The sequence below is a fragment of the Micropterus dolomieu genome, linkage group LG02, assembly GCF_021292245.1.
Source record: "Micropterus dolomieu isolate WLL.071019.BEF.003 ecotype Adirondacks linkage group LG02, ASM2129224v1, whole genome shotgun sequence".
Taxonomy (NCBI): domain Eukaryota; kingdom Metazoa; phylum Chordata; class Actinopteri; order Centrarchiformes; family Centrarchidae; genus Micropterus; species Micropterus dolomieu.
In genome coordinates, this window is record NC_060151.1 from 10,831,145 (window position 1) to 10,859,051 (window position 27,907).

Sequence of the window (27,907 nt, forward strand, 5' to 3'; positions counted from 1 at the left end):
TTAGAAACAAGTTGTATTTATATAGCATATTTCATTAAGTTGAAACATAACAATAGAGGAAAGACTACAAGAAAATAAAAACATCAGCCCCAAGAGTAATAAACTCCACATCCAGCCTAGAGACAGACAAGTAGTTTGTTTGACAGAGTAAGACCAAAATAACAAAAAGCACCCTTGCTAGATTTTGATCTTATGCTTCAGTACAGTAAGAAAATCAGCACTTGATAATCTCAGAAATGAAGATTAGACTTCATCATTGAGCAGGTCAGAAATGTATGAGCCGTACCAGATACCTGCTTTAAAGACTATATGTAGAGTTTTGGAGTTGGTTTTGTGTTGCACTAGGAGCTAAGAAAGTGATGCAAGTACTGGAGTAATGTGTTCAGCTTTGTTTGTATATGCAAGGAATAAAATTAAACGGTTAAAAAAAAGTGTAAATCGTTATGCAAAATTTAGATTCTGTACATTTAATATCAACAGTGAATGCTGGTGTTAAGTTTTTTGAACAAATTGATATGTTGCTACGGTGATTAAGGTCAAGTTCAATGTGCTTTATTGGCATGAATGTTTCAGTTAAACAGTGTTGCCAAAGCAGTGATTACTTGTCAGTCCAGTGTGCTTGAAACCATCCGCTTCCAGACTCTCCTGAATCAGTGTAACAGTATCGTGCTCAACATGCACGCTTGAGCTACAGCCTGTTAACAGTTTGTGCTCGTAACATTTTGACCCAAAGATGGGAAGTGAGTATAAATGGGTTCAAGCTAATTCATGGTCTGGAATGTTTCGCTGAATGAACGCCTCTGTGCATTTCTATGATCTGTCCACCTCATCATCCCCGCTCCTGACCCTCCACCTCCTCTTCTTCCTTTTCCACCACAGGTCCCCTCAGTGGGCGTGTTGTGCCGACAGTATGGAGACCTGCCTCCTCTCACCCTAGACACCATCAGAGACCGCGTCATGTATGTCCTCAAGCTCTATGACAAGATCAACCCTGAGAGGGTGAGAGCGAGCTCCAGCCAGTTTGGAAACTGGCAGTGAATGAAGGATGCATTGTGTCTGTTACTTAACAGGTTGAAAAATATGTGTAGAAAGAACTTATTTTGCAGATGATATTCTTCTACAGACACTTTTGTTTAGCCTGCAGTTTGTCAGACACCATGTTAATGTGCGCACACACTCCACTTTGTGAACCTGCCTCAACAGTGATTTGATCCTTTCATGGGATTTTTTTTGGTTAATGTGAGAGGCTGATGAAGGAAAGGCTTGTTTTACTCTGTGCCGTAGGAAAGTAATCCCGCTAAATGAGATGTAGTAATTGTGTGAATACTTAACAGTAGTTTGTTTGGAATATCCATTATTCATATTTAGATCGTGTCTGTTCAGAACCAAACTGTGTGTTGCCAGAAAACTGAAATGCCAGTGATTGTGCAAAATGTTACTTTCTGCTCCACAGCTGCAGACATCATCCCACTTCATGAAAGACCTGGGTCTGGACAGCTTGGACCAGGTGGAGATCATTATGGCCATGGAGGATGAGTTTGGTGAGTGTCTGTCGCTGCTAGCCTGTCAGGGGTGCACGCCATACAACATAACCTTACAAATACATAAATATTACAAATTCAGTGTGTATCCATCAGGCCAGCAAAGAAGTATTCCTCATTTCCACTGCATGCTACAGCTCGGCTGGACTCGCTTTTTTGTTTCTTCACTGTCAAAAGTACCTACCTGGTACTCTTTTTGGTATTCAGGCAAGTTGAGCTGATACTAAAAGAAACAATCGTTACTTACACGACCCAGGACATCCTGCACAAACTCACCATTTTTAAATAGCCAAGCTACCATCAGTAATGCAATTTTTTTTGTTTGTTTGTTTTACTCACTCGACACTGGTGGGATGAGAGTGGTCACTTAGTTTGTTTGTCTGTGTGTTGTTCTTCAGAGTAGAAACACAGACTACTTTATCGTTAGAGCTGGCCCGATGGCTGTGGTCTCTGGGATGCAACTTTGTGCAGAAAATGAGAGTGGTTGTTAACAGTATCTTGTCTTCTGTGTGTGTGTGTGTGTGTGTGTGTGTGTGTGTGTGTTTCCTCTGCAGGTTTCGAGATCCCCGACGCAGAAGCGGAGAAGCTGATGAGTCCTGAGGAGATTGTACAGTACATCGCAGACAAGAAGGACGTTTATGAATAATCTGTTCTATAGAGGCAAGTCAGCCATGTTTTCTTACCCTCCTTCACTATGGCTGTATGTGGAACCACCTACCCCATACTAGCAGCAACCGCAGTATGTACTACATACTGCTAATCATATTAGTATGCAGTATGCTCGGCCACGCTTAGCTGGAAGTAAACAATAGAAGGAATAATTTTTTATTTTTTTTTTTCTAATTTAATCTTGTGTAAGGAGAACCAGGCTACAGCTGATCTGTAACGAGTATAACGTTATAGCTAGCTGCGTTTGTCCCACTCTCCATAACACTTAAGTTAAGCCTGCCAAGCTAATGTTGGATATCACAAAGAGAGCAGTGTTAACCTTAGCAAGCTGTCAATAACAAAACAGGACATTCAAAGTAGAGCAGTAATATTCCTTCTTGTCCACCACTGACACGGGGATGTTTCCGTTCGCCGTTTCAACAATGACTGCTTGTTATTAAATAAAGATTACATTAAAAAAATACAAAACATTCTTGCACTTTGTGTGACACAGTACGTGAGGTAGACTGGACCGACGCATATGGGAGATTCTTTCTGAATCAGTATGACATCCGGGTATACTGCATTCTACGTTCTGGCCAAATCCGTACGTACTGCTAGTATAGTAGCTGGTTTTAAATACAGCGTATCTCTGTCCCTCCATTTGCATTCTGGTCTTGGCTCATTTTTTCTTGTGTATTCACTCATCAATAGTGTATGTTTCTTGCAGAGAGGTTGACCCCAGCGCAACCCCACAGGAAGTGCTTGTGAAGCAGATGGGCACCAAACCATTTCCCACTTCCTCCCCGTCAGCTGTTCTGTGCATTGCAGCATTGTTGGCTGCTGTGTCTTGTGTTTAACTGTATTTAAATGAACATGTGCTTTGGGAGCTTGGAGATAAACATTAAATCAGTTTTTTTTTTTTTTTCCAGCTCCACCCCGTGGTTCCAATGTATAAATTGTCATGACTAGATCAATAAAGAAAGACACATGCTGTACAGTTCTGTGAAACTCATGACCGGAGGAGAATAAACCGTTGTAGTGTTCAAAATAAATGTTCTGACATGTGAGCCACAGAGTAGAATTTAACCAAGCGTGTTTCAGTCAAAGGGCCACAAAATCTGCCCAATCCAAGAGAATTTAGTTTTGTAGATGGACTGTAACAGTGTTCTTTTAGCTTGAAATAATCCCATACTTTGGACACTTTCTTGTTCATCCCTTTATTTTCTCTCTTCCTCCACTTTGCATACAGCGCCATCATCATGTTGTGTTCACAGCGTAAGTGTGATGTGATGGAAATGTCCATGTGAAACACTGCTATAGTTACACGGATTAAACAAGCTGCGATGCAAAGAATTTGCGTCAATGCATTTTAGATTAATCTGATAGTTTCAGCCCTGTGTGCTCGACTAGTTTAGTATTTAAATTACTCCCAATTCACTGAAGTTTTTTTTTTTAATTAACCAGGTGATTTACTGTCAAGCATATGCAGTATGTGTGCACACCAAAATAAAACTGAAAATACAGTTTTCACATTGTAAATCATATTTAATTCAAAGTAACTACATTTTGGTTCAAAGGGAGATTCAGCCTCAAACCCTTCTATTGCAGATAGCTCAGATAATCAAGGGAAATCTTGTACATACAGCTGTCGCTACTACTTTTCAGGTTAAGATTTGACATGAAAGGTAAATAAACTTGTGAAATACAATACACTGGTTTGTGACCAGGGAACTGCCTTCACCTAGCTTTAACAGAAGAATATCCATCCTAAAATGTAGAAGAGTGAATTCTTCCCACTTTAAATATCCAAATTAAAAGGATGTAAGTGGGCACAGTTGTTGACCAAGAAACAGACAGGGAGAAAGAACGACTCCAGGAGGCAATCACTGAGTCATTGTTAGTCTTTTATTGAGGGTTGTACCCAAGTTTTACAGCTTTGTATGAAGGCTGTGGGAGCCAGAGGGTTACAAACAGTAATCAGTATACGAGTACAACCAACAGAAGACCTACTACCTACTACTCTACAACCTTAGTACAGATTCTCTTAAGAGCACTAAAATCCGGAAAAATAAGGAGAAAAAAAAAAAAATACAGAACAAACCAAGCAACAAAAGGAAGGAAAATAAAAAGATTAAATGAAACCAAACAAATAGACAGCATCAGAGGAGACATTCATTATTAGAGCACACTGGAGTTGGTTTTCTATACCTTGTATGATCAGGCGACTTAGTTTTTTTAATCAATTTTTAATACCAATACAAATAAAGATTGTCCTTCAAAAAGTGCAGTTTCCCCCCAAAGTTTAAGATAAAATCCTTTGATGACCCGAGGAAGACGTTTGAAAATAAAAAGGTACTTCCTGTTTTTGTAAGAGAGGAAGACATCCTCTCATTGATTATAGACATTGTACGTTTATATTCTCATATATATATATATATTATATATAGTTTCAACAGTCTCCCAAAGCAATGTGCATAATAGGTTTACAGGTGATCCAACTACACACTGTGGATTGATAGAATCTCTATAAAAAACATTGTAGTTGTGTAAAATTTGCAGTTTCACCGGCCTCACTTCCCTCGGCGTGTCGAGGAGGTGACAAGCTGTGAAAATAAAGAAATGGACTTTGCAAATCTTAACCTGTCCTCCTCTCCTGCTACAACTGGCCCGACGGTTGCTAGGTAATAAGGTTTTTTTCAGTTCATTATTATTATTATTAGAAGTAGTAGTACTAGTAGTACGATTCAACAATGGCACAACATGTTTTGAGGAATATTATTGGGAATCCCGTCTCAGCTGTGTTTTTAAAACATTTTTGGGATTTTTTTTATTTATTTAAAGAAAGCAAAAAACCCAAGGTGGACATGGAAGCCTGGGTTCAACACTCCACTGCATAGTCTCTCTGAGCGACACCCACCCAACCCCTCTTTACGGTTCCCACCCACCCCCCACCCCGATAGCCCGCCCGCCCCACCCACCCACATCTTTGTGCTGGTTAGACTAAAGCTTTTCAGGGTTTGTTTTTGTGTATTCATACTAAATGTAAAATGACAAAAAAACAGCAGATTCTCACAGTTTTTGTGTTTGTTTTTTTAAACTTTTGTTTGTTTTTTGTGGTTTTTATAGTTTTTGTGTCAAAAAAAAAAAAAAAGCCTTTGCGCTTTTGATCGACAGTAGGAGCCGTTTGTGTTATGATATAATATAGCATTTGCTCACAGGATAGTTAAGTCAAGAGAAAAACAAAGAGTCACATTATTTTTCTTAAACATTAAAACGTAGTAGAGTATCACCAGCCAGCTTCCCTCCTCTCCTACTCTCCTACCCTCTTTCCTTCCTTCCTTCTTTCCTCCCCTCGACTGGCCCTGTCGGGAAGCTGCTTGGCAGCCCTGGGGATTGTACATTGCTCATGGTGGTTTTGACTTACTGAAAATGTTTTCCTCACATCTTTTTGCAAATTACATTTTTTCTTCAAGCATTTAACATTGTCCAGCTTTTTAAATACACATACACAAAAAAAATAAAATCAATCCCTTTCCTTCCCTCTCACCCTCCCCTCCTTAATTTGGCATGATAATGTGTTCAAATACAAACACACTGTACGAGACTGGGTTTTTGCATCTTCCCACAACACACAGACACACACACACAGACATACTAACAGTAGATTGGACGAGATAGAAACAGAACTAGAATAAGCTGAGACCCAGAACAGTAACATTAACATCAATGAGGAGTTTTACAGACGTTGCTTGTCCCTTCTCTAACAGCAGAGCAATGCTGCCTCCTGCGCTGCTGATCAGGGGTCAGCTTTTGTCCCACCAAGGGGGGACAAAACTGCTCCCAGGTCAGCGCTAGGAGAGAAGCATCGACAAAATTAGAATGAACGAAGTGTAAAATAATTTCAGCAAAAGCGTAAAGGGAATACTATTTTGACTAGACTATTTAGAGTTCACTTGCCCCAGACCTCCTGTCAGTTTTGCGTTTCCTCTCCTGTAGTTAAGCTTAGGAGTTGGAGAGGGGGAGCTGATCCTGGATAAGCCGGCAAAGAGGCAAGTGGAACTCCGTGTCCCTGAAAAGCCAGGAAGAGCCAGCCAATCACAAGCCACATCCCCTTGCCTGAGTCACTACGGGGCCAACAACAAGCCTCGCCTCCTTTCAGTCAAGCTACAGACACGAGCATCTCCACCGCCACCGACAACCGGGCGCATTCAGAACAGTAGTTGAATTTGAAATCAAACACAAAGACAATGAGCAGCGGTTGCTTTGCTTGATTTTTCCTTGCGGTGGTTCCATGTTTGAGGCAGATCGAGGCACCGGCCGTCGTTTTTTTACTTTTTAAACCGTTTTCAGCTACATTCTGGCTCAGTTCGGCGGCTTGGCGACTTCACCGCTCTGACCGGCCAGCCCAGTGAACAGGGAGAGGTAAACCTGGAGGACGACGACAAACCCCCGCCCCTTCTCTCACTCCCTCACTGGCACCAACAAAGCACCATCTTCTCTAGTCACAGCACACACACACACACACACACACACACACACACACACACCCCTGTCACAATACTCACACAAATGAAATCTCTCCTTTAGACAGACCTGAAAACCAAACACTGCCACCGTTAACTGTGTGTCTGACTGTCCGTCACGGCTTTGCTCTCTGCTCGTTCGGCCTTTCCTCTAATCCACCCAAGTGCAAAATCCAAGGCTCCTCAGTTCAATTTGTCAATTTAAGTTAACTCAAAAACAAATGACAAACATGGTTCAGATGTTCCACTTGAAAACATTTGTTAAACAAGACAAAAATCAAATAATATATATATATATATATATATATATATATATATAGTTTAAGCAAAGATCTGGAATTAAGTAAACTAATTTTTTAATTATTTGGTAGAGAGCAGTTCAATACTGGCACACACCACTGTCAAGTCTGGCTAATACTCGAGGTTCTGTCTCGCTACGTATGCTTTGAAGTGTTAAATATTCACGGCTAAACTTAAACACACAACTAAAGCCAACATTTAGAGTACTTCTGAAATAAAAACCTATATTGGAGGGGGAAAACACATGCGCGCGCGCACACACACACCACAGGCTTAACAGAGTAATTACACGGTGATGAAAAGAAATTAAGGTCCATGGCTTCGCTAATGCTGACTTCTCGTTCACACACTTTCTGAAGCGTTTGTTTTTCCCCGGATATTGTGCATCGTAGTAACTAAACAATCACTGGTAGATGGGTGCATCTATTATTCACATGTGGATTTTTGTCGACAAACACCACTGGTGGATTTACATTCACGCTGTTCTCACACACAAACGACGCCCTTCCCTCCCACAATCAAACACCTTCCCCTCCAGCGCTAGAACGCACAACTGCCGGCATCCTAATACACACACACACACACACACGATTCATCAGGTCAGGAACTTTAGATGAGTCCCCCCACCCCACCCCCGCCCAAAGGAAAAAGAAACAGTACAACAATACAATCATATTCTATTTGTAAACAGGTAGAAGCCACTTGACTTGTTGTTGCATCTTCGGACACAATTAGGATCAAGGCAATGAAATGTGGACGACTTTTGCACTGTTAAAATAGTATCTTCAATCAAAACAAGATTTTTTTTAAAGTTTCTCTTTCCTTTTTTCAAAACACCATCTGTGGCAATGAGAGTGATTAAAAAACAAGAAAAAAAGCAAGTAATATTTCGCATTTTTTTGTACTTAATGAAACACTTAACATTTTGAGTCATGGGAAAAAAAACAAAAAAAAAAAAACACACCTCTCGGTAGGCCGTGTGAGAGGCTACAGTATGCATAGATACAGATTCGCCTTTCTCTTGGTTTATAAGTCTGACAAGACAGAACATTTTCCACTGACAGTCACACACACACACACACACTCCCCCCCACTTTTGATTTTTACATCAGTGGAGTGGAGGACTGGAGGAGAGGAGGAAGAGGAGGAGAGAGGGAGCGTAGGGGTTTCTACAGCCCGTCCTCCACCCCCTCATGTTAGGGCCCCCCCCCCTCCCACCTCAAAAGACAGCATATTGAAAGCAGTGTGTTGAGCTTCTCCAGCTTAAAGCAGTTATTTGGCAGAGAAAAAAAAACAACTGACAGACCTATACATAGTTTTCAGTGCTAGAAGTTGGATTATCCTTTCCTACAAGGAGTAGTAGTTTTTTTAATTCACCTACAAGGGGGGAAAACTGGCTTGATTTCCTGAGAACCATTGCTGGTTATTTAGCAGACAAAGAGGAATAGTTCAAATAACCAACGCCATGGCCAAAAACACTGATCCGAATTCCCAGAGTTACAAAGCATCGTCTTCATCCTCAATAAGAGTTTGATTTTTTCTTGTTTTTCTATTTGTTTTATACATTTTTTAAAGTAATTTTTTATTCTTTTTTAATTTTTTTGTGCATTTTCTATTTTATTCCATCTTCTCTTTAAAATGAAGAATGAACACACGTTCCGCCTCCTAAGTCTTGTAAACAAGAGGTTACAGTGTGGCACCTCCAAAACATTGAAAGCCTATTCTGAAAGTGCTGTTCCCCCTCCCCTGCCCACTAGGGGGCTAATGGGAGGGCTTGCTAGATAGGCCCCGCCTCCCACTGTAAGGTGGGCGGGGCTTGCTAGTCCCAGCTGCGGCTACAGTCCTTAGCACTGCAGAGCTCAACGTTCTTTAGTTTTAAAACAAAATTGGTGCAATACTTTTTAATGTCACTTTTACTATCACCAGATAATCCTCCTAAGTCAGCTTTTATTCTTCTTTAACTATCTGTTGATCTTGAACTCCACGACAACGCAGTAAGGTAGGCGTGCCAAGGCAGAGAGGAGCGCACACATACTCATTCACGCACACATGCGCGCTCTCTCTCTCTCTCTCTCTCTCTCTCTCACACACACAAAGTACTTCCACACACAAGTGCGCGTGCACACACATACACACATACGGTAAGGACCTCAATGAGTAAACAGCTACACTGGAAAAACTGGCTGCTCCCTCTATATTGCAGATTATATATACTGAGAAAAAACCACATTCAGTGCAAAGTTAAAAAAGCTCATACTCCAACATTGTCAGCAAACAAATGCAAAAACAAAAAGAGAACGTTAAAAATGAAAAGTATTGGAATTCAAATAAACATGACGAATGAAACAAACAAAAAAAAAAAAAATATATATATATATAATAATGAGCTCGATTGAAGCTTTTTTCGGTCTGAAAGAGCACTACCTGGAAGCAAATATCCATCCGTTCACATTATAGAATTGGCCTGCATGATTCAAGTATTCCGACTGATATGTTTTTGGGCTAAAACAAAGTGGACATATGTGCAGAGAGAGAAACGTAACTTGTTTTCCACAGGGGAGACCCCGTTTTGTTGAATATCTTGTAAGTAAGAAAGAGTCCAACTAGTGCCATTGCGTTTACCTACTTTTTTTTTTTTCCCCCCCATTTTCTTCTGCTGATTATTGATAATTCTTTACTGACCCTTCCCTCAGCCTGTTTGATTGGCAGGCGGTTCACATGGAGTCCGCACCCCCGTTCAGGTGATCCACTGGGAGGAAAGAGCTGATTGGAGAGGGGCTGCTGATCCTCCCCGCCTCGGTGCCACTGGGGCTCCCCCACAGGCTACTGGAATAGTTGGGCCCGCCCCAGAGGGAGGAGCTGTGGAGATCGCTGCTGTTCCACTGGTTAGGTTCAGGAGCGCGGCTGGGAAAGGGGTGAGACTGATCCATTCTGCTCTGAGAGGAGCCAATAGCCTGCCAACCGGAGGAGGGAGTGGCCAATGACTGCCCTTGTGCAAAGAAACGGTTAATTTCCTCCTCGCTGGCAAACTCAGCCAGAATAGTAGTGTTCCCCAAAACACACCTGCAGAAAGACAACAAGTAAGACACAAAGTGTTGGACTGAGTCCCAAACATTTCCAATCAGTAGGTTTATATGCACACAAGACACCAGTTATTCAGAGAAATCGGGTTACGCAGGAAATCGGAGAACATGTTTACATGTACTATAGGTTTAACAAACTATGACAAACCCTGAACTCAGAGTTGATGAACCCTGAAATGGAAACTGAGTTTCCACATCCAGAACAGCTAATCAGAGTCCGTTCAATCAAGTATTGTGTATTTTCTCTGTTGTGTGAGCGAACACAAGAGTTTTATTCAGTGATGTCTGTTAATTCAGTTCAATTAATAATGGTTTACCAGACTTACATATTTCCTTAATGGATGATGAAGTGGCGGTATTTGATCCACTATATTTTAAATATATTTGTTAACCTTTAATATGAAATCTATTCAATTAAAAAAGTTGCTGAAATGCTTTTAAAAACACTGTCAGACTATCCGCAGTCCATTTAAAAAAAACTCACTTTTAATTACATTTTGCAGCTGCACCACAGAGCTTCAAAACTTCTGGTCAATATTTACATTTCTCCCCTACCTCTGACCTTATTTTGGGAGCATGACTTAACTATTCGAACTGTTGTAGCAGTTTATACACTGCTTCCTGATTGTATTTGGGGTTTTTTGTGTGTGCATGAGTGTGTCATAGGATTAGTGAGAACACAGGTTTTCCTAAATTTAAAAAGTGACTTTCACTTGGGACCTAATTATTTAAAATAACATTTAATGATTTCTCCACTTCTCCCACTGGGTCAATTACAAAGCAAGTGCTTTAATACAGAAATTAAGAAGTATGTTTGTGTGTGTGCCTGATGTTCTTACATGTGCAGGCTCTTCTGGGCCTTGGCGGCCTCATCCTTGGAGCTGTAGCATACCACGGCGTTACCGTGCGGCAGGTTGAGGTGGAATGTGATCAGAGGGCCATGTTGCATGCACAAGGTCCTCAGGGTAGAGCCGTCAATCTGTGAGACAAATAGAAAACACACACAGACGGCATACACGGGGACAGCTGTTAAGCAACTACGGACAAATTCCATGCACAAACAATTCCCCCAAGTTGTCAGTTTGCTAAATATGAACAGACAACAACAAGGTGCAAATTGGGAGGCGTTATCTCAGGCAACCCTGGTTCCAGAAGTGAAAATCCCATTAATTCTTTACATAGAAAATGTTATCATTATAAATGTTCTTAACTGCAATGCAGAAGCATTTTGAATTTGCTACCTTTCTGATTCATGCCTCTGACTAGCTTCTCCCCCACAGCAACAGCGGTTGCGGCTCATGGATAGTGTAGTATTTTGAGCCATCTGCCATGCCAAAATAACAGGCAATATATGATTTCTGAGAAACAATGTTGAAATAAGTAAAACTGGTGTCCATGACAAACTTATGATTCAGGGTTTGACTGTGCGAAGGCTTTTAGTTATTCTCTATTGATATTCATGGACAACTGATTACACTAATAATGGTGTGATTGTTAAATTATCCAGGAGAGTCCCATGTTTCTGTTAAGTAACGATGATATGGTTTGGTAAGAAAAAATGTGAACAAGAATACAGAATGAGTTCCCCTCCAGAACCAGCGGCCCCTCCCACTTTGCAACTCCACATAGGATGACAACAACAAAACACAGATTAAAATGTTCCATTTATGTCCGTGCGAGTACCTGAGGTGTGAGATTTTTCAGAACAAGCCATTGGGTTCTCCCTGAGCTGCTGCTGTCACCCCAACTGGAACCTGCCAATACACACAGAGCAGAATCATAAATCAGTCAATATAAAGAGCATTTTAGGTCAAATGAATGAGTGCGAGTAGACGTGTCCTCCAGCCAATGACATGGATGAAGTAACTGTCTTCTACTTAGAGTAGTACATTCCTGCTTCTCTACATCACCTACAACGTTCAACTATGAGGGATCCAAAAGGATAGTGTTGGAGGGTGTATTATCGAAAACAACTATGTTAAAACATTAAAATGATAAAGACTTATTCAAGGCAGCATCCAATTAGACTTGGAAAACAAGTCTACTTACAATCAGTCAGAACTTTATTTTTCTTGTCTGTGCAGAAGTTAAGAACCTGCAACGGCAGCCGACAGTAAAGTTAAATCTGAATCTTTTTTCTGATTGCATCAAACTAAGTCTGGTAAATCTGGAGCATATACTACATATGCATACCAATTTAGTGTGATTTGTAACACAAAAATGTTGAAGCAAACTTCCATTTTCTGTCTTTGATAGTTTCTTCCTCACATGATGATCAAAACCTAAACAAATCCTAGTTATTCAGACATTGCTACAGTTCTTATAGTAAACGTGCGTCTCCCTCTGCTCTCACCAGGTGTGTATCTGGACTCGGAGGAGCCCCACCCCCCCAGCCTCAGGGCAGAGCCGTCCCAGCCGGAGGAGGCAGGGCTGGGCTTCTGGCTGGTGAGGCCAGGTGGTGGTCTGGAGGGGGCCGCCACAGACATGGCCTTGGGAGGCAGGGGGACCTTCCACAGCTCATGGGCCAGGGAGGAGTTGGACACAGAACCGCCGCCGGGAGACCACTTTGACTCACTGGGTCTGGCTGCAAGGACAGGGTAGAGCAAAGTGAATCCTCCATTTTCACAGATCTACTGGCAGTCTCTCAAAACATTTGTCTTATTATCCAACAGCAAGAATATAAAAAAAAAACAAAAAAAAAAACAAAGAACACAGAACCAAAGCATTGTGAAGGATAAGATGGCGAAGGCGCAAGTACAAAACAGGAACGCATACCTGAAGTGCTTTGTGCTGTACTGGTGAGGGAACCGCTGTGGCTGGAGGCACGAATGGATGACCAGGCACTGTTAGAAGGCATCGTGGTGTTCAGTGATGAGGATGGCCCTGGGAAACAAAAAGAAGGGTTACCGTCTGTGAGAGTGTGTTCAATAGCATTTCTGTCAAATCTGCATCAAACATCAAATCAGCTCATTAAACCTGAATGCTCTCAAATATTTAATCTACTTCAGGTTTAGCTTTTAACATTTTTTACTAACAGAAAAAATACAAATAATAATATTTTGAAACTCAAACTAATTCAGCTGAGATCTGTATGAGAATTCTTGGCTCAGAAAGCAGAAAGACTGCAAATCTAAACCCAAATAATGTCGACCACCTGCAGCTACCTGATAACGAGACTGGAACTAACAATTTAATAAAAAATTAGTTTAATACAAAATGATAAGCTTATACGACTTAAAATTTCAATTATTTCAGCAGAGTCAACACCCACAAAAAGGCAGCTCAGTTCACAGTGGTGCTTCACTAATAAACCAGCTTTTGCAGAGCGCAGACACCAAAATCTGCTTGTGACCTCCGACTGTAGTTGGCTTAAAATGAAACACTTTCTAAAATTTTACACATCATTCTTTGCTGATAAAAAGACACGTAATGGAGTTGGCTATGAGAACTTAACCCAAGTTTCTGTTTATGACCGTGTGTGGCCTACCGTTGTTCCTGTCCCTGAGGTGGTCTGTGTCACGGACGGTGTTGATGGAGAGGTTGTTGATGACACTGCCGGGGGTCACATAGGGGTCAGTCTCAGGGTCAATGTTGGGGTAACCTTTCCAAGGCTCCCCGGGCCGGAACTCTGTAGACACACACACACAGACAAAACAATCAGTTGTTTTCAGTGCAAACATTTAGTTTTGTTTGTTTGTGAATTGGAAAGCATGTGTACCTGGGGGCCAGGTGACAGTGTTTCCATGGGGCGGGGGGGAGTTGGCACGGGGTGGCCAGCCATCACCCACCGAGCCCATTGATTGGCCGGGAGGACTCAGGGGAGATGGGCCAGGAGACAGGAAGTCATAGAAGGGAGAGTCCTCCAGACGCAGCCCAGACGACATAGCACCTGTGGGACAAACACACACAAACATAAGCGCACAATTGCACAGACGAAAACTCATTGCTTTGGTGAGACTACTGTACGGGCAGAAAAATATAATTTCAATGGCACCAGCTGCTTCTATATTTCCAAAATCTATCATCTAACATTCGTTTAGAATAAATAAGCCACAGGGACTGGTTTGTCCAGCATTTAGTGGATGGCTTATGTTTAACTGAAACATCAAATGTACAGAAACGTGTTCAATGATGACCCCCACCCACTTTTTTCGTGTTTTCCCATTTACAGTACTTTGACTTTGTAGGGCAACTTTGTTTGTGGTAGTCCATACTGCAGAAGTACATGTTCACCTCTCCTAGACTGACAATCATTGCATACACAACTCTGCACTGTCAAAAACCCAGAATCTTCTGTACCAGGTTTGCTGTTCTGCTCCAGAGGGTCAGTAGCCCAAAGTTTCTTCAGTCTGGACTGGGGCGGCTCTTTGTAGCTCACAGCTCCGCCACCACTACCACCACCAACACCCATGTCCAGGGATACATTCAGGTTAGAGTTCAAGCCTGATGGGAGGGATGGAAGAAGAGAGAAAACAGTAGAGAGAAGAAATTTAGGCATTAAAATATGGTAAAATTCAACAGAAATAGTTAACTAAAAAGGCAAGTTACATATTCAAATACATATTACTTATTACAGGCATATATCTCCATCTAAATGTATTGTCATTAAAATTTTGGAGAATATATTGATTTAAGTTTGGTAAATGACTAACAAAAGCAAAGCGAGCGTTAGGTGCGGTGAGTTTACATACAAAGTCAACGCAAAGACGCGATGGGGGCGGTGCGAGCAAATTTTCACGGGTTGGGCTGAAAGCACCATAATAGAGGCTAACGTACTTAAAGGGAAGTTGCTGAAGGATCCGAGAGCAGCAGCATCCTTCTGCATCTCAGGGGTATTGTGGGACAAGTAGTTATCCAGGTACGGTTTGTGGGACGGGGCCTGTTTCAACAGGGTGGGGTCCAGGTGCCGTGGCGGCTGCATCATTGATGGAGACGAACCAATAGGACGTGTCTAAGGACAGGAGGAAGGAAGTTAGAGAAACCAATCAATGAGACCATGGAGATGCTACCGTTTCATGAAACAAAAACTCTTCATGGTGTAATAAAGAGAGAGACACACACGCGCACACACACACACACCTGTTCAGTCTGTCGTCCCACGGGCATGGCTCTCTGGCTCTGAGCTTTCTGTTGCTGTTGTTGCTGCTGCTGCTGGAGGAGAAGACGCTGCAGACAAACAAGAAGACAAATTTTAATAAAAGCAGGTGGCTGATGTTTTTGTCTCTCAGATTAAGTTTTTCAAACATTTACTACACAATACTGTATACTTCAGTACATTTGTAGAAAGAGTAATACAGCTACAATATGTAAGCCAGTGACAATTCTTCAAAGGAACATTGAAATACAAGGTTCACTGGCTACATGCATTTGAGTGCAGATGCATGAAACTTTTTCTATTCCTGTATTGAAGTTTTCAGTTCAAGAAATTATATTTAGTCATGTGTATGTGGCATGTAATTTGACTGCGATTTAGTGACATTTCATTCAACTACATCAGGTTCTCCCTTGTGTTGAGGAAATTAAGTATTTTACTCTTAACAAAAATCTATTGGGGAAAGAACTGCAACGCAGAAAAACTCATTCTTACACAGACACAGTTTCAGTGCCTGATAGTAAATCTTTGTTGTTTACACATTGCTCTGATTAACATTAGATGCCCAGCGCAAGACAGCACTGTACATAAATAAATAAAAACCATGCAGAAAAACATTTTCTCCATGCCAGTAAGTATGTGTGTTCATGTTTCCATTACTCTACCTGTAATTGGTTGATCTGGTTGAGCTGTGACAGCTGGTTGAGCTGGGAGAGTTGGTTGAGCACAGCCACCTGCTGAGGGCCAAACAGAGGGTTCAGACCTCCGTTACCTCCTGGGTACTTCAACAGGGATGGAGGGACCTGAACACAAACAAGATTTGGGTTTCAGTTTTATTGAGTTAGATGTTAAACAACATATCAAACCATGGGGAAAAAAGGGCAGTGATCATATTTAGTAAATTTGGTTGACAATGTTAAGTGAAAACTATTGATACTTTAGTATTATTTGGTTATTTGGTAAGACCAGACCCAACGTGCATGAGAGAATTATTCAATGTGCGATAACATTGTTATATTTTGAGATGACATATGACTTAAATAAATAAACATATATTGAAGTGTGCATATTAACTGCCTGGTTGTTTTTAAATTCATTATAGGATTAAAATTTAATATTTTAAATACAGCTACAGGTTTCTAGAGCAGCAATATTAATGTTTACAACAGCAAAGTCACTATATATAAACTCAATATCTGACATCACAATACTGAGTGACATTTAGAAAGAATAAAAACTCAGACCAGTCTGCATCAGTCCCTCCTCCTCCTCCCCTCTGCTGTTATTCACTTCCTGCGGGTAACGTTACCTGGTAGAATTAGGAGTGGCTGGTTTGTCTCAGCCAGCAGCTGAGTTTTTAACAATGTGTCAGATTTTAAGACTACAAACCAGTCTATGCTCCAGACAGACAGCTTTCTATTTAGCTTGTTGTAACACTTGGCTAACTGCCAAGCTAATGTGGGCTGTGCTTGTAAAAGATGACAGACTGAGGACAGAGCAGTTTAAATGAATCCTTTCTTCATGTTTACCTTACAGACAGGTGAAGGTTTCATTGCACGTATTTACAGTAACAAGCGTAGCTGTCGTCAACACAAGTAGTTTGGAGCCAACTTAACTTCACCGTCTCCACCGCGACGGAGCGGACGGACGGACACTCAACAACATGCTGCTCCGTGAGCTCTCTGAACTGGAAACAGCTTCACTGCAGCACAGCTGCTGTCCACGAATATGTGAAGCAGCACATATGAAACGAAAGTGTCCTGTAGCACTTTGTCTAGATGGCAGCACCGTAAATCGTGTTTACTTTCTGTCGCCACACAAGCACGGCACATTATCAGCACGAGGACACGTAGTATTTCTTCATTGCTTTCATGTTAAAAGTAATTTCTACCCCGCTGTTGTCATGGTAACGTAACAATCAGCTGTTTCATATTTTCTGTTTATTTAACGGCCACAGATAAGCGAGAAAACAGCTGAATCTAATTACAGACAATCTGTGACTGTCTGTACAGTCTGAGTCCTTTCAGGTGTTCACTGATGCAGAAATACATTTTATTATCATACTGCATTACTTAATATTGAAATGAATCCATGTCAGAAACATTTAAAGTTTTAAGTAAAGTAGCCTAATTAATGTCTGTTATTGTTATTATCACAACACATCACTGACGTGGAAATTTGATTAATTTTAAGATTTGCTGCTATTGTCATTATTCTAATGTGCTTCATCAGGATGATTGAATAAAATAGATTTATTGATTAGACATGTTTGATATTTTGGATAAATTGGTATGTTAATCAAGTAGGCAACATTTCTTTCTTTAGAATAAACAAAATTAGTCGTTAGATTAATTGACTAATCGAAAAAATAAACGTTAGATTAATCGACTTGAAAAATAATCAATATGTACAGCCCTAGAACCGGGTCTCGAACCCCATCCCTAGTAGCTGGTCTATACTATGAAGGATTATTCATCTCAAATGAGTTTCAAGTCCATGCAAATGCTGCTTGGAAGGTAGGCAACAATAACACCAAATTAAAGCTGCAAGCAGCGTTGGGCGGGCCCTCGCACATATAGCGCGTCGGGGTGTGAGGCGGCCGTGTTGCATATTCTGGAGCTCTGCCCGTGCGGCTGTGAATTTGCTACGCGCTTCAGACGCTGCATGAAGGTATTATACGTCACTTCCTGTGTCCCCCTTTGTGGCGCTACATAGCACTTGGCAGTACGAATATAAATTAATATTGGCATGTATATGTGTTCGGGGTGCCACAGTTATCAAGCACGTAAAGTTTTGTTCAGATGTGAGCATGTACACTGAAGTTACAACAACTTCCTGTGTCATGGCGAAGAGTTGATCTTTGACGGCACACCACGGACACGCCTATTGACAAAAACTCACAGATAGCACAACTTTTCATCGTCAATGCCTTTAGAAGGCACAGCAGAAATTTGATGTCGATCTGAATAAATCCCTAGGAGGAGTTCGTTAAAGTACGGAGTGTGTAAATCATCTAAAAATTGCCGTAAAATTCAATATGGCCGACTTCCTGTTGGGTTTAGGCTATGGCTCCAAGGTACTTTTTTGTGCGTTTGGACAAGATACACGTACCACAGAAAATTTGTGCACGTAGGTGAAACGTGCGTCGGGGGCTGCTTCGTTAAAGGTCAATTCCTGTTGCCAGCAGGTGGCGCTATGACTGAGTGAATGTCGGCATGTACATGTGTTCAGGGCGGGACTCTCATCCTACATCTAAGGTTTGGTGCAGATGTGAGCATGTACACTGAAATTATAATAACTTCCTGTTTCATGGCGAATCATCGATGCCACGGACACGCCCATTGACGAAAACTCACAGATAGCACAACTTTTCATCATCAATGCCTTTAGAAGGCACAGCAGAAATTTGAAGTCGATCCGACTAAACGCCTAGGAGGAGTTCGTTAAAGTACGGAGTGTGTAAATCATCCAAAAATGACCATTGAATCCAAAATGACCGACTTCCTGTTGACTTTAGGGTATGGTTCTTGAGGCTTTTTTTTTCTGGACATGATGCATGTCCTCAAAAATTTTGTGCATGTAGGTTGAACGTGGACGAGGGGCTAATTTTTTCCAATTTTCTAGGTGGCGATAGCGAGTCATTTTGCCACGTCCATGCACGAAACCCATAAAATACGAAATTTTTCACCACTTCTGACATGTGTGCAAAATTTGGTGAGTTTGAGTATGTTTAGGCCCCCAAAATTGAGCTTACTTTGCAGAAAGAAGAAAAAAAACACGTTTGTGCTCGGGCCCTAACAAGAGAAAAGCCCATAGATCTACAAAGCTTGATTTCAATGATCTGCATGTAGTCTTGAAAACGCTAAAAGTGCATCCATGTTAAAGACAAAGCGACATTCAAGCCACTGTTGTGACGAGACTTGTAAAACGTTGTAGCCCAACACATAATGAGCAATAGATGCAATAGCATCTGAATGTACTGAATGTTTGTGCGCGCTACCTGAGAGGGCAGGATGGGTGGAGGCACTTGGTTACGAAGATTGGGTTGGGGGGGGGCCTGGGACTGGGGGCCACCTCGGCCCTGTGCTACGATGTTGCCACCCATTATCGGGTTTACATTCTGATCAGGGAAAACACAAACACACACACACAAAGGGTCAAACAACTTGCAACAAACTTAAAAATCTGGTTTTGTCATTTATAATGTACAACACGTGGTAACAATCAATCAAACTTAAGTAGAGTCTTTGGGGAGTAAAACACAAGTGAAATGTTAGATAAATGTGGGAAATAACATTTATCACAACATTGTGATGTGTATGGCATTCTCATGCTAGAATACCAAACACGTAATATGTATTTTGATATTTGTTCTATTTTTCACAAAGTGATAGTTTCTTATTGTTAGTATCTTAGGGTCTGAGGCTCATGGCCTAAAGACTACATCCTTTTCATCCTTCCACACTCACCTGTCGAGTGCCCCCAGGACTAGAGCGGGCAGGAGACTGCCCAGAGTCAAGACAGGGGATAGGCTGAGCAGAATTGGAGGAAGAGGAAAAGCTCATGCTTTGATTGGAGGAGAGCTCATCAGAAGCTTGGCTATCGTAAGCAGAGCGGGAAACAGACAGCTGCAGAAGCAAGGTCAGGTGCACAGCAGATGGACGCCAAGCACAGAGCGACAGGAAGCACATCAGCAGCCAGAGAAGTGCAGACAAGGAAGGAGAAAAGAAGGAAAAGAGTTAATTTAAAAAGGGAGTGTAGGAGATGAGTAGAAGTAAGCAACGGAGAGGAAGGGAGTGCACCAGAGGATGAGAGTCAGAAAGACAGAAGCAAAGATAAGAGACAAGCAGCCTTAAGTGCAGAAGGAAAAGCAGCAAAGCCCAAAAAACCCACGGCTGCTTTGTACAGAACTATGTAAGGGAATGAATCATTACTGCATAATTAGAAATCACTTACGAACTACTAATTGTAACAAGTAACCATGTAAGTGTGCATATTTCCTTTAGACACCACCTACAGACTAATTCATAATGATGACACACAACATCGTGTTAACAGCAAGTATCAAATGAAACATCCCTTTCAGTAGTCCACACATCAAATGCAGTGTGTTAGAACAACCACTGTGGGGCGCTACAGGACTGAGAGAGCACTACCCAGCCAGACTCACATGGGACTCTCTTCCACTCCACACCTACCTCATGATCACCATAATTGAAGAGAGAATGACCAAACCACTATCTAGTAATGTCGTTTTAAACAGCAGAATGTGTCGATTACCAATCCTGTAAAGTGCCGGTTCTACCAACCTGCTGAATTTCAACTTGGTACCACATTTCGACAACAACATTTTCATTTTGTATTCCTAAGAGATGTTCTCCTGTGACCTTTTCTTCACTCCCACCCACAGTATAACAGGGAAACATAAAGGTTTCTGCATACCTTGTCATAGTAAGGGCTGCGATCCATGGCAGACTCCTTGTGGAGATGGTGTCGAGACCCGGGGGTCTTCCCCATTACTCCATTGAAGTCTCCCATACTGCCCATGTCCATACGTTTGTCCTGCACCATCCCTGCTCCTGTCTTCATGGAGTCGTCAGGAGAGTCCCTCTGCAAGGGGAAAAATACGAAATTGGATTATAGAGAAAGAAAGCATAAATATTGCATTCATTCATTAAATATTTAATATACATTTTTAAAAAAAACAAATGGTAACGGCTTTAAAATGGAAAAGTATTTCCTGGTGGGAACTACACATTGATTCTGATCAAGTGGCCATTGTAACAAGTGTTTCATTCATCACTAACAAGTGAAAAGATGAAACCGAAATGCATTCTTCATGATAATGATCGTCAAAAATTCCATGTACGTTAGAACACCACAACCACTTAAAAACACTGATTTTTAAAATGAAAGAGAGATTGTCCTTACAGAGAAGTTCATGCTGTTGAACTGGTTGACGAACGGTTTCATCCAGGGTTCATCCTGTTTGTTCATCGGTTTGTTCATCTGAAACAGACAAAAATAATTCACTGGAGACACTAGACGCATTAGCAGGACTGCTTTGTTTTTTTTCTTTTCTGTCAACAACAAAGGTGGCTAAATGAACTCCAGACTTATGATGTGCTTTACTGTAATGGCAGGCGTTCAGACGGAGTGAGGATCATGTTTAGGATGAACAAATGCCCAAAGCCAAAAGGTGAACAAACCTTGATGGAGCCTCTATGCTTGTAGTTCCAGGTGTTTTGTTCATGGGATCTGTTGTCCTGTTGGCTGTTGCTCCACATGCCAATCTCAACCTCCTCTTCCTGATCCCAGCTATTGCCCATGGACGCCTCTTCACCACACCATGTCTCCATGGGCTTCGGAACTGGAGCTACAAAAGGAGGTAGGGACAGATGAAGAAACTGGATAACAACAAGTGATACTATACAAGTTCAAGGTCAGACAGGACTGCTCATAGTTTAAACACAGGTTTTTGCTTAATATTAATGTTCATGAGCGCGCCTACCAGATTTATGTTGGCCGCCCCATGTAGACCCAGAGTCTCTGCTACCCCTGCTGGGTTCTTCCCAGCTGGAGCTGGTTTCCATGGGTTTCCCCCAGGCAGACGTCCCGTTGTCCACTTTCACCGGTGGAGCAGTGGTAGGCTCCCCCCATGTTGAGGACTCTTTCTGTTTGGGGTAAGGCTCACCCCAACCTGGAGGAAAAGAGCATGATCCCCATTATAAATATGATATACTTTCTGTGGTGTGGTGCAGTTGTTCTGAACCAATAGCTTTTTCCATTATTTCATGCATGCCTCAAATTTAAATATGTAGATGTATTCAGGTTGTCTTTAGACCTTTCAGACATTCTCATATTTACAACGATGCTGCAAGTTTACATGTTTTTCCTCTGCTGGAATCAGCTAACAGAGCTCCAAGAAAGAGCCCTGCTCATGTCTCTGGGGAACCCTGCGTCAACTTGCTTATGTAAGTGTTGTTTACATTAACTTTTGGGGGTGTAGATGTGTATACAGGCCCCAACACACTTTCCAATGTGAGACTGTGTGTGCTCAAGTGAGCGCAAGTATGAGTTCAAAAGGCTCCTGTTACAGCTGACCACCCAGACCTGCTAATTTCTCCCTCCACAGGAGGCATGTGGGGAGATGCCAGGGATACCTCCCCATAAAAATAGGATAGGTCATCGGGTGGCCTCCGGCTCCAGTGTCCCTCATGTGACATGCACGCTCACACACAAAGAAAAATGTACACACACCTAAGCACACATGCAGAGGTAGATGCATATACACAAACTGGCACATCCTTTCATGTTGTATGGCAGATATACATTTGCTATATACTCGCACACAAAGAGTGATTGTGCACACACACTAATTGACAAACTGTAACCCTGGCCCACATCCATTTCTCCGTTTCACCGTCTACATAAGTGCATCAGTTGATCTAATAAAAAGGAGGATGAGAACCACAATGTGTGTGTAACTTGTGTATAAATGTGTTTCACAAGCCCATCTAAGAGCAAACTGAAAAATATACAATGTCTAAAACAGAACAAATATTGAAGTTACATTTTGTTTTTAAAACAGTTTAAACCTATGTTACATATCCATGAACACAATCGTATTGACCTACTTCTTTCACTCCACATAATTTTCACTCAATTTACCAATGTTGCAGTTTTCATTGCTTTTTGCACTTCAATATTCACAAAAAGAAACCCACAATTATCTAAAAATCAGTCTAAATCTACCACCTGATTATTTTTATTAAAGTAGCTGTCTAGTTGCCCCACCCTTTCTAGCCATCCACTTTGCTGCTCCTGTTAGCTCGCTAGACAGCAACCCTGAATAACCTTAACAGCCCCTCCCTGCCTTATTTTCCCCTTCTCAGACCACTGCAGGATAGGTGCCTTACTCGTTTTAGTTTTCCCCCATCTTACATTGGAACCACTCCTATTACCAAGTCACCAGACCTCCTCCTCTACCACTCATGGGCTCGCTCTCTCTCTCTCTCTCTCTCTCTCTCTCTCTCTCTCTCAAACCCAACAAAAGCCAGTGTTTCTACAGCAAGCAGAATTGGCAGGCGAGAAAGAGAGGAGGGAGAAAAAAGGGCGAATGAGAGAAGAGAAAAATCGATGCTCTTAGCATTCCAAACGGGTGACTCAACCGGCTTTACAAAAAGCCCTCAACATGGACAACACCGTAGGGAAATGGGAGAGAATGGCTGTATGGGTTTGTTTTCTCTCCATGCTTCTGTTCAAATTGTGTATGCTTTTGAATACATTTGTGAATGTTTGTGCATCAACACTTCTTGTGTTTGCACTGTATAAATCCTTTTAAGACCTTATTTCAGATTTCTCAAAAGGAGTGTGGGCGGGACTTGCACCTTTTTATTCATTCTTTAGGCTTATAGACTGCAACAGACCGCTTGCAATTACATGCGAGAACCATTTTAGATACTCTGTTCATGTCCTAGCATTTTTATATGTACTTCAATAAACAAAAAACACTAAAATGGGGGGGGGGGGGAAACCAAACAAAAAAACCCCACTAATCTGCATGCTAGTGCAACACAGAGTGTGTACATGTTGTTGGAACATTTGAGAATCGGCAGAGCTAAGGAATCAATTGACACACCGACATGATGAAAGTATCCCTGCAGGCTAAAAACCACTGTAATATGTGAATAACATCAAGATCTGTTGTAACCTGGCCAACCACATCTATGTGGACCTAAACTATAAAGAGGACAAGTGAGACTCAGTGGTGTTTGAATCATCATTATCTTTTTCACATATATGCACATGTTAGTGTGGACATGTGCACAATTTTACATATTCCAACTTACCAGAGCTGCAGCTTTTCTCCTGGGTAAGAGGCTGCGCGGGCTGAGGAGGATGCTTCAAGCTGTGTGCTGGGTGGGACTGGTGCTGGGAGGATGGGCCTATGGCCTCCTGATCAGATTGGCCAGTCCTGTTCCACATGTTGACAGCTCCACCACTGTATTTACCTATGAAGGTTTCATGTGAGTCATCAGCTGAAAATGAGAAGCCTGGAATTTCACATGATTATGTTCAGGTTTATACAGCTTTTTCTGAATAAATGTATAGTGGGCTGAGTGTTTACCAGGGTCTCCCCAAGCTGCTGTCCCATCATCGATCTCCATCCTCCGACGAACAGACTCTGGAGAAGGTTCTTCCCACCCAGTTGCCACTTCCTCCTTCTGACCTACTGTGGGAATGGGGCCTCCCAACCAGCCTGATTGAAGAATGAAAAAAAAATGCAAGTCATTCATATATTGTATGTCCTCCCACTTAATGTTTTTTCTATACATTGTCAAATATCAAAAAAAAAAAAAAAAAAAAAAAAGGGGAAAAAAAAAAAATCTTATTCTAGACTATGATTCTGATAGGATGCATACTCCTAATAACTACCTGTGGGCTTGTCAGGACCTTGATTGCCTTTGGACATGGTGGATTCAGGACCTTTTCCCCACTCGTTGGAGGACTTGGGATTTGGCTCACCCCAGGTCTGGGCTCCGTGGTTGTTCTTCATTGGCTCACCCCAGCCCTGGCTGTTACTCTGAGGATTGGGTTTGTGGACTGAATCGCCCCAGTTGGAACATGGGTTTGGAGTGTTCTGGTCTGGAGTATTTGATCCTCCACTACCTACCCAGGTGTTGCTGCTGCTGGTGTTGGTTCGACTTGGCTCGCTCCAACATCCAGAGCCAGACCGGTCGCTGTCACTGTCCCAGCCCACTGAGCCTGCACCTTTTTGGGGCTCCACCCAGTGGTTGTTGGGCCCTGGTCTGGCACCATCTCCACCATTACCCCAGCCTTCACATCCATTTCTACTATTGGAACCCCAGCCCTGCTGTGGTTTGGGCGCATTAGTCCACGTATTGGACCTAAACAAAAACATTGAATGTGATCAGTAAAATATAAAATAGTAACATCTTAGTTACATTTACTGCAAAAACATTTTTCTGCCTCAATACGTATTTCTATAATGCCCAAACATAAATTACCTGTCATCTTTGTTAATGTTATTGCTCCAGGTGTTACTGTTGTTGCTCCCCTTGTAGCTGGATCCTTCATTCCAGCCACTCTGCCCACCTCCTCCACTTGCTGGAACTTTGCTGTCCCACCCAGAGGTTGTCCGCTCTCCCCAGCCAGAACTTCCTGTACCTGGGCCTGAGCTGCCTGGCCCACCCCCCCAACCTGCAAGTACATTAAAGAGAGATACATGTTTTTTGCATTCGGCAACATACATTTCTGTTCCTAATAAGTATATGTTTATTTATATCATTAATGCATTCACACAAAAGGTTTCATACACATTCTAGCCCTACCTCCAGAGGTCTGAGAGGGAGCTGCCGGTGTTGCTGTGCCCCAGCCGGAACCTCCGCTGCTATGCTTTCTTTCGTCTCCTCTGGGACCCTGGTGTTGATTGTTAGCAGGAGAATTGACATCCCAGGCGGTGTTCTGCCGTATAGGCGTCTGTCCCCATCCAGTGTTTGACAGAACCCTTGGGTCCACATCGGCCTGGGACACAGTTGACGCTACTGATGCAGAATGGGTACCTTTTCTACGGTTTCCCCCTTTTGGCTGGCCACCCTCCCTCTCTGAGCTGGATCGACCTCCGGAGCTCTCTCCACTTCCCTCACTTCCTCCTGAGCGACCCCACCCTGCAGTGACACCCCCCAAGCTGTGGCTTCCACCTCCTCCCCCTCCCATGCCCATGGCGTCATCCTCCAGGCTCTTCCAGCCATTGTTGGCAGAGCTTCCTTTATGACTTCCAGCATCTGTATGGTTGATTCCAGGAGTTGTTGATCCCCATTCTCCATTTGACATCTTGTTGATAGATGTGGAAGAGGACGATGATGACGAGGAAGAAGAAGACGCGCTGCTCCCCCACGGACGAGGTATGCCTGCTGGAGGGCCCATGGTAGTTTGGTTCCCATTTCCTGGTGTTTGGCCTGCAGAGCCTGGGATTTGATTTGAGCCAATACCCCAGGACAAGTTGCTCTGGGGCTGGTTTGGGTTGTTGGCAGGCCCCTGGTCCCAGCGTGGGGCCGCAGTGTTATTGTCGTTATTATTACTCTTGTAAGCAGCAGTAGAGGAGATTTGGGGGTTCCCAGCCTGCATTGCGGCAGGGTTTTGGGGGTTCACAGTGTCTACATTTGGGTGGCCCTTGTCTCCAGGGTAGGTAGTTGTGCCCCAAGGCGTACCGAAGGCCCCAGGACCTCCTAGCTCTCCTTGGGGGTGCAGGGAGGCTGATGAGGCATTTCCATTGGCCAGCGGACCCCCATTCCCTCCTCCAATAGAGCCCCAAGAACACTCCCCACTGAGCTGGGGTGAGGCGGTAGAGCTTGGTGGACTAGAGGTCATTGTGGCATTAGTAGTAGTAGTAGTAGTATTCATCATAATAGTGTTATTTGGTCCATTGGATTCAGTGTTAAGGTTGGTAGGCTGTAGGCCACCATTTCCACTGTTGCTGCTTCCTAACACATTGCCGCTTGCTGTACCATTATTCACCTCAGTGTCTTCCATACTGCTGTTTGGAGCTGCCATGCCACCCCAGCCTACTTGGGGAACTATACTCAGTTTGGACCTCATCCCCTGAGCCTGTGGAGGACGTTGGCCCTGGGACAATGAGCTTGGGGTTAGATTCTGCGGCCAGGCACCATGGTTGGCATTTGGGTTTGAAGTGTTTGGGTTTAACCCTCCATTGATGCAGGGGGTGCTTCCGCCGGTGGTAATCATGTTGCTGCCTGACTGGGTGCCCCATATACCACTGTTATTGACGGGCTTGTTGTGGTGGTTACCCATGTTATTGCTGCCAATACTGCTGGACCCTGCCACAGAGTAGTGGGAGGGGCCAGTGATGTTATTATTTCCATTATTTGCACTGCTGATGGTTCCGACGCCTCCACCAATGACCTGACGACCGTTGCCATCTCCATTCACTGAAACGCTGACCATCATGGCAGAAGTCACCAAAGAGGAGGAGGGGGAAGAAGCCGTAGAAGACACAGAGGAAGAAGCATTTGCTGACATCATCATCACTGTTGTGACAGCGGCAAGGTTTTTCTCTGAGCCGATCGAGGAGCTAGAGTCTGCGTCCATGCATTCTGATGCCAACTCAGGGTCTGATCCTGACCCACAGCCAGAAGAGGAAGAAGATGAGGAGCAAGAGAATGAAGAGGAGGAGGGAGGCCAGACAGAAGAGTTAGTTGACGAAGGGTTGTTGGATTTGTCGGTGCTTCTGTCCACTAGGACTTTGCCCCAGTTGCTGTTGCCGTCACTGCTGCAGGGAGAGCCAGAGGACCAGGGGGAAGGCTCATACTGTGAGTCCAAGCCAGGGTGCTCCAGACCTGAAGAGTGAATGGGTGGAAATAGCAGGGGATACGGTTAGTTTGAATAGATTAAACAAAATATTCCAACATTATAGAAAATTTTTCCAAGACGTGCTGTTTCTAATGACATGACAGTAAGATGTACTATATTGAATAAAGCAGATGTGGTTTAAATTTCCCTCATCCACAGTTTTCTATTCCCGCCGACCTTCAGCTGGCCCAACTGTTCTGCATATGATCAGCGCCAGGCCTAAGCCTAGACACAGCTGCCACCATTTTGTCACCACAGCAGGACACAAAAGCCTGCCAAAGCTATAAACTGGGATTCAGGGAGGCGAACGCCAACCATCAGCAC

At 42.9% G+C, this 27,907-nt stretch overlaps 2 protein-coding genes across 6 annotated transcripts in view; one reads left to right on the forward strand and one right to left on the reverse strand.

Annotated features, from left to right (window-relative positions):
• The window catches only part of ndufab1b (NADH:ubiquinone oxidoreductase subunit AB1b), a 6,149-nt gene extending 2,960 nt beyond the window's left edge, over positions 1 to 3,189 (forward strand). The window contains exons 4-5 of the mRNA XM_046041596.1: positions 2,096 to 2,201; positions 2,920 to 3,189. Coding sequence (XP_045897552.1) covers positions 2,096 to 2,187 — 92 coding nt within the window. The 3' untranslated portion in view covers positions 2,188 to 2,201; positions 2,920 to 3,189. The remainder of the gene's footprint in view (positions 1 to 2,095; positions 2,202 to 2,919) is intronic.
• A 5,042-nt stretch (positions 3,190 to 8,231) lies between these two features.
• Positions 8,232 to 27,907, reverse strand: part of LOC123986292 (trinucleotide repeat-containing gene 6A protein-like) — a 38,150-nt gene continuing 18,474 nt past the window's right edge. For 4 of the 5 annotated variants that reach the window (XM_046074492.1, XM_046074522.1, XM_046074507.1 and 1 more), the window contains 21 exons: positions 25,546 to 27,570; positions 25,222 to 25,414; positions 24,629 to 25,101; positions 24,321 to 24,452; positions 24,043 to 24,231; positions 21,702 to 21,890; positions 21,400 to 21,566; positions 21,122 to 21,199; positions 20,633 to 20,800; positions 19,191 to 19,310; positions 15,856 to 15,993; positions 15,178 to 15,264; positions 14,875 to 15,049; positions 14,398 to 14,541; positions 13,817 to 13,987; positions 13,586 to 13,726; positions 12,874 to 12,981; positions 12,452 to 12,682; positions 11,782 to 11,852; positions 10,938 to 11,077; positions 8,232 to 10,078 (listed from right to left, as the gene is read on the reverse strand). In XM_046074492.1, coding sequence (XP_045930448.1) covers positions 9,730 to 10,078; positions 10,938 to 11,077; positions 11,782 to 11,852; positions 12,452 to 12,682; positions 12,874 to 12,981; positions 13,586 to 13,726; positions 13,817 to 13,987; positions 14,398 to 14,541; positions 14,875 to 15,049; positions 15,178 to 15,264; positions 15,856 to 15,993; positions 19,191 to 19,310; positions 20,633 to 20,800; positions 21,122 to 21,199; positions 21,400 to 21,566; positions 21,702 to 21,890; positions 24,043 to 24,231; positions 24,321 to 24,452; positions 24,629 to 25,101; positions 25,222 to 25,414; positions 25,546 to 27,570 — 5,489 coding nt within the window. In that variant the 3' untranslated portion in view covers positions 8,232 to 9,729. The remainder of the gene's footprint in view (positions 10,079 to 10,937; positions 11,078 to 11,781; positions 11,853 to 12,451; positions 12,683 to 12,873; positions 12,982 to 13,585; positions 13,727 to 13,816; positions 13,988 to 14,397; positions 14,542 to 14,874; positions 15,050 to 15,177; positions 15,265 to 15,855; positions 15,994 to 19,190; positions 19,311 to 20,632; positions 20,801 to 21,121; positions 21,200 to 21,399; positions 21,567 to 21,701; positions 21,891 to 24,042; positions 24,232 to 24,320; positions 24,453 to 24,628; positions 25,102 to 25,221; positions 25,415 to 25,545; positions 27,571 to 27,907) is intronic. The other variant, XM_046074514.1, reaches the window with a different exon arrangement.